Source organism: Pteronotus mesoamericanus, unplaced genomic scaffold (assembly GCF_021234165.1).
Source record: "Pteronotus mesoamericanus isolate MK-2021 breed Mesoamerican mustached bat unplaced genomic scaffold, CSHL_Meso_final contig_84, whole genome shotgun sequence".
Taxonomy (NCBI): domain Eukaryota; kingdom Metazoa; phylum Chordata; class Mammalia; order Chiroptera; family Mormoopidae; genus Pteronotus; species Pteronotus mesoamericanus.
The window spans coordinates 2,258,081-2,264,579 of record NW_026555267.1 but is presented as its reverse complement, the minus strand read 5'-3'; the positions used below and the strand labels follow the sequence as shown (position 1 = coordinate 2,264,579).

General features: G+C 44.7%; 1 protein-coding gene across 1 annotated transcript; it reads left to right on the top strand.

Moving 5' to 3' along the window:
* Positions 1-856: 856 nt before the first annotated feature.
* Positions 857-4,968, top strand: TOB1 (transducer of ERBB2, 1). Its single transcript, XM_054585410.1, has 2 exons — positions 857-1,153; positions 3,008-4,968. Exon 2 carries the CDS (start codon positions 3,153-3,155, stop codon positions 4,188-4,190), a length of 1,038 nt encoding a protein of 345 aa, XP_054441385.1. The 5' UTR covers positions 857-1,153; positions 3,008-3,152; the 3' UTR covers positions 4,191-4,968.
* Positions 4,969-6,499: the final 1,531 nt, after the last annotated feature.

The window sequence follows — 6,499 nt, the reverse complement described above, 5'->3', positions numbered from 1 at the left end:
GTTCTTCTTACAGTCTCACACCACCCCTACATCCGAGTTGCTGCTGGGTCGCACAGGGGGGTCTGATGTGAGATGCAGAGGCAGTTAAACTGTCACCTGGGCGGGAGGTGTGGCCTGCTAGTCCCCCTTCCCCACCCCCAGCCTGACACGGCAGCTTTGGGTTCTGTACTTGTCACTGTCTGGGTGGCAGTTGGCTTAGGCCCCTGAGGTGATTAATATTCAATTAATCGGGTGCACGAGTCCCTGTCACAGTTTGCCCTTTCTCTAGGTTCTCCTGGGTGCGCTGGAGGCCGACTTGGTAGCTTGTCCACGAGTGGGATTTTCCTCAGCCACAGTCCCACTTGGACAGGGCACTTTCTGTAAACTCTTCCCTCCCTCTCGGGGCCTTGGACTCTTCTCCCTAATGTCCCCCTGCGCTCTGCCACCTGCTTCCCTCCCCTCCCCCTTCTCCCCAGCGCTCTCCGCCTAAACCGAGAGTCAGCCGCCTCACCCCACCTGTCACCCTCACTGGCACGTCTCTCCCCCAATCTCTTTCCAACTTTTTTCTTAATCCCTCCCAGAAAGACATCAGATCGCCTGACCATTGGCCATCCTGGAGCCCGAGGGGTGTGGCCTTGCTCACTCCGGCCCTACGCCATCCGTCAGAACCGGGCAGGAGAGATTTGGCCAATGGCGTCGGGGGGCCGGGCAGGGGCGGAGCCAGCCGGCAAGGGTCCGGTGAGAGGGTGGGAAGGCGAGGATTGGTTACACCGCCCAGAGCTGTGTGACGCGAAAGGGCGCGCGCGCACCCCTATGGGAGAGGATGGGGGGGCGGGGAAGAGGATATAAAATGAGAGGTGGGGCGCGCGCCGCAGCAGAAAGAGCGAAGCTCTGGCCCGGCGTGTTGTGGGTGCACTACGGGGATGCTGGGCCGGGCACCGGGCCGTGTAGAGAAGTGAGCGCGATCGCTTGACCCCGTCCTTGCCACCCCGAGTCGGAGGGGCGACTTTCTGAGGCTAGCACCGAGACCCCTGTGCTCCGCGCTTTCCGCCCAGCCACACCGTCGTGCACTCAGCCAGCTCGCCGCCGCCGAGCCTCCTGTGCCCCCGCCCTGACGCCCCTTCTCCCCCACCCAGCGGCTAGGTTTGTGGTGGAAGCAGCCTCGAAGTAGCCCGTAAGTATCTGGGGGCGGCGGGCGGGGTCAGGAGGAGGAGGGGTTGCAGCGGCGTCGAGCACCGGGCCCTCTGGGGGCTCGGCGGCGGCGGAGGGGAGCGGCTCTAGACGCCGGGCCAGAGGTGGCTTCGAGGGACCCTGGCGCGCCGGGGAGCCGGAGGCAGGGCGGGCGGGCGCGTCGCGCTCGGCCGAGGTGACCGGGAGACCGGGGAAGGGCAGCCCGAGGCGAGCTCACGGCGATCGGGGGTTGGGGAGCCCGGAAGGAGCGGCGAGCTCGAGGGTAACGCTGGGATCCGCGGACCCGTGGCTGCCGGTGCCGAAATGGTGCTGAGGAACCCGGGCTCCCCGGGCTCTGGCTGGGTACCAGGAGCCTCGGGGCGGGGAACAGCGGGTCCGGTTACGGTGGGGGGAAGGGAGCAGCTGACCCGGGGCGGCCGGCGCCCCGACCTGCCCCGGTGCCCGGCCCCAAGTGGTTGCTTTTCCATTTCTCGTCGCCCTTCTTCTCTCCCCTCCCCTCCCCTCCCCCACCTCCGAGGAGACTTGTACTCTCTTCCTCCTCCCCATCCTCCTCTTGCCTCTGCTGCTGCTGTAGCGCTCCGGTTCCGAGGGCTGTGAGCAGAAATCTAATGAGACCCAACTGGCTGTTTATGTAATTCTTCACACTCCTGTCTTAAGGCGTTCCTTTGAAACTCCCTTCTACCGAGCCTGAATTTCGCTTGCCTGCACCTTCAAGCAATTTGGCTTAATCAGCTGCCTTCGCCGGCACTCAGGCTTTTGGCATGGGAAGTGTTTGTAGTTTGGGGGTAGCCGGGGAGTGTTTTCCCTTTGTCACCACGAATATGGAAAATGGAACAGATGTTTGACTACCAGCTTGATTTTTAAATGTCCTTTTAAATCAACTTCAGTGTACAAATAGATCTCCTTTGCAAATATCTTCTGTTTGCCCTTGATCTTTTCTTATCCCCACCCAGTGCTGATCCAGCAAACGTTTAAAGGTCGACCTTATCGTACAGGACTCTCCGGCTGCTCTCTTATGGTGAGGGAGGGAGGTGGTTTTGAATATCAGAATAAAACTCCAAACCCTGCCCATTAAACAGACTAATAAATAGAGTTTTGAAATGAATCGTTGCTTTTGTTGTACTTGCTGTTGAAGAGGTATTTCCATATTTAGAAAAATATTCATTGAAAAGAAAAAGCACAAAGAAGCTCAATTGTGTTCCCTTAGTGTATGTACGACCTCAACTGTATAGGATAATTTGGTTCGTCGTTATCATTCACTAGAATGGCAATTCACTTAGAATTTAGTACCTTTATTTTTAGAATAATGTACTTTGGAAATTAAAATAATCTTCCTAACTTAAATTTTTAAATATGTAACAATAAAGGAGATTTAGGCAATACAGTATACATCTAAAATGAACTGAAATACAGAATTTACTTTTAAAATAATGACTAGAAATACCACCAACTTCTAAAACTGGCATAACCGAGTGTGGAAGTAGGTGGATGGGTATGCTGAGTATAGTTTTCAGTAAATATTCTTAGGAGAATTGAGGGAAGAAAAAGAAGGGGAGTACACCACATATTCTGGAGATATTTTTATTCTTAGAACTCTATTCAGAAACAAAATTATAGGGTTAAAAGTATTGTTTTAACTGTAAATTCTGTTTTCCCATGATCTTTAATAAATAATTTTCTATTGTAAATTCTTTTATTTTTTCCTGATTATATTTTTTCAAACTTCGTAGCCTGTTATACTTTTTCAAAAGTGAAACTATTTTAGGGGTAAAAACAGGCTGTGGGACTTACATTTTTCTTATTTGTACATGTTTGCTTTTGTTTTGTTTTCTTTAAGGAACAAGACCACTCAAGGTGAAGGATAATCTACTAATACCAGCACTTTGAATGAAAACTTGTTTCTCTGCCACAAACTGAACACTTTTTTTCGGTGTGTGTGTGGGGAAGTTGAAACACAAATCTAATTTTGTGGCATAGCAGCTATGCAGCTTGAAATCCAAGTAGCACTAAATTTTATTATTTCATATTTGTACAATAAGCTTCCCAGGAGACGCGTCAACATTTTTGGTGAAGAGCTTGAAAGACTTCTTAAGAAGAAATATGAAGGGCACTGGTATCCTGAAAAGCCATACAAAGGATCAGGGTTTAGATGTATACACGTAGGGGAGAAAGTGGACCCAGTGATTGAACAAGCATCCAAAGAGAGTGGTTTGGACATTGATGATGTTCGTGGCAATCTGCCGCAGGATCTTAGTGTTTGGATCGACCCGTTTGAGGTTTCCTACCAAATTGGTGAAAAGGGACCAGTGAAGGTGCTTTATGTGGATGATAATAATGAAAACGGATGTGAGTTGGATAAAGAGATCAAAAACAGCTTTAACCCAGAGGCCCAGGTTTTTATGCCCATAAGTGACCCAGCCTCATCAGTGTCCAGCTCTCCATCGCCTCCCTTTGGTCACTCTGCTGCTGTAAGCCCTACTTTCATGCCCCGATCCACTCAGCCTTTAACCTTTACCACTGCCACTTTTGCTGCCACCAAGTTTGGCTCTACCAAAATGAAGAATAGTGGCCGCAGCAACAAGGTTGCACGTACTTCTCCTATCAACCTTGGCTTGAATGTGAATGACCTCTTGAAGCAGAAAGCCATCTCTTCCTCAGTGCACTCTCTGTATGGGCTCGGCCTGGGTAGCCAGCAGCAGCCGCAGCCGCAGCCGCAGCAGCCGCCGTCCCAGCCGCCGCCGCCACCACCACAGCAGCAGCAACAGCAGAAAACCTCTGCTCTTTCTCCTAATGCCAAGGAATTTATTTTTCCTAATATGCAGGGTCAAGGTAGTAGTACCAATGGAATGTTCCCAGGTGACAGCCCCCTTAACCTCAGTCCTCTTCAGTACAGTAATGCCTTTGATGTGTTTGCGGCCTATGGAGGCCTCAATGAGAAGTCTTTTGTAGATGGCTTGAATTTTAGCTTAAATAACATGCAGTATTCTAACCAGCAATTCCAGCCTGTTATGGCTAACTAAAAAACTAAAAAAAGAAAAAAAAATGTATCGTACAAGTTAAAAGTACAAGTTAAAATGCTCGGGCCCAAGGAGGAATTTTTTAAACCTCCTTGAGATTTTTTTTTTTTTTTTTTAAGCTTATAGTAAGGATACATTCAAGCTTGGTTACAAAAATAAAACATGCATCATTTTTCATTTGCCAACCAAGCACAAAGTTATTTTATACTGACTGTATATTTTAAAGTATACTCTCAGATATGGCCTATTACAGTATTTAAGATATAGCAAGGACATGGCTGATTTTTTTTTTTTTTATAAAAAATTGGCACTAATAAGTGGGTTTATTGGTCTTTTCTAATTGTATAATTTAATTTAGTACAAAGTTTGTAAAATATCAGAGGATATATATATTGTTTCTACGACATGGTATGGCATTTATATCTTTTTACTACAGTGATCTGTGACAGCAGCAGCTTCATGTTGTATTTTTTTTACTGAAATTGTAAAGTATCCATCTTAAAGACATCAACTATTCTAAAAATTGTGTACAGGATATTCCTTTAGTGGTGGAATTAAAATGTACGAATACTTGCTTTTTCAAAAAATGTATTTTCTGTTAAAGGTTTAAAATTTTTGCTATATATTATGGAAGAAAATGTAATCGTAAATATTAATTTTGTACCTATATTGTGCAATACTTGAAAAAATGGTATAAAGTATTTTGAGTCAGTGTCTTACATGTTAAGAGGGACTGAAATAGTTTATATTAAGTTTGTATTAAAATTCTTTAAAATTAAAAGCTTTTTTTGTGGTCTTTTATGCTTTGCCAAAGATCTCTGGAGTTAGGATGTTGTCAATGCTAATGATGCAGAAATCATTAATGACTGACTGAATCACAAAGGAATAATGGAAAAGCAAGTGCACCAGATAGTAGTTTGCTGCCTAAAAAGTTGTCCTATCAAAACTCCATAGCCTAACCAATGCTTGGGACAGCTTTTACTTTTCAGCAACTCTCTTCAGTCCATGTCTGTCTCCCCCTGATACGGATGGTTATACTAGGACTAGTCATCCCGATTTTATAGCAAGGTTTAAAATGTGGTGTTATGCTGACATCTAGGAGAGTCAGGTGATAAAATGAAATTCTTTCATGTACTCTTGAGAGGATTTTGTTTTGAAATGTCTGTGGAGATAGACTATTGGATCAGTTTTCTGTTTCTGAGTCTGTAAAATTTGCTTGGACGGAGCAGCTGAGCTAGCTCTTCAAAAAGATTTAGATCTGTTTACTAATCCTTTTACTTAATGCATCATATGTAGTTGGAGAATTTATGATCAAAATTTATTCAGGATTGGACAGACTGCTAAATGTTAATATGTGTGTGCATTTATCCTGCAAAAGAAGTGTGCATTTTTTGTCGTTGCAAATTGGATAGCCAGCCTTCTGGTTTGGGAAGGGTCGGAGGGGGCCAAAGGTTAGCCATCCATAGTGTGTCAAATTGTAGTGGCTTGTTAAGGATGGAGTTTTTTAAAACTGATGAGTTGGGAGAGACTATTTAAATGATGAGTAATTTCAGTGTTTAATTGTCTATTGATACAGTGTTGACACAATTGTCTTGGAAGAAAAATAATGTTTTCTGTGCTTTTATAGTAAGAAACCAGCATTGTCTGGGTTACTAGCGAAATACATTTAGTATCAAAGGAGTTTTTTGGACACCAGGCTACAAAAACCTTTTGTTTGTTACCCATGCAGTTGAGAGCAATAAAAAGTTTTAAGCAAACAAGCACTGAAAATAACAGCTAAGCTGTTCTGCCAGCTCCATGGTGAGGCCTTTGTCCTTTAGTGGACAGAATGAGGCTATGAAGAAGTATTGGGACAGTGGAATCGGTAGCGATCTGGTCTGCCAGCGCTATCAGTTATGTGCTTCTGTGATTACGAAATTTGAATAACTATAAAAGAACAATCAGGATAATGGTTTTAAGCACTATTTTCTGTTAGAGACTTTTGGTTGAAGTTATCGTAGTTAACTTGGAAGAGAACTGCCTTTCTATAAATGAAGAAAGGCAGAAGTTAACATTTTCTTTCCTGAAAATCAGAACAAGGCAGCTGGTCAGTAGATATGCAATAGATTTCATAACAATCTGGAGTATATATATTTATTTTAAATAATAGATATTTTATGTGAATATCAGATGTTAGAGATGTATTGACAAAAAAATCTTAGGGAAATTTCATACTGGTACATACTGAGTTGGCCAAAAAGTCCATGATGTTTTTTCCATATGATGGCTCTAATAGTGCTTAGTTGTCTTTAACTTGATCTGAAACAATTTTG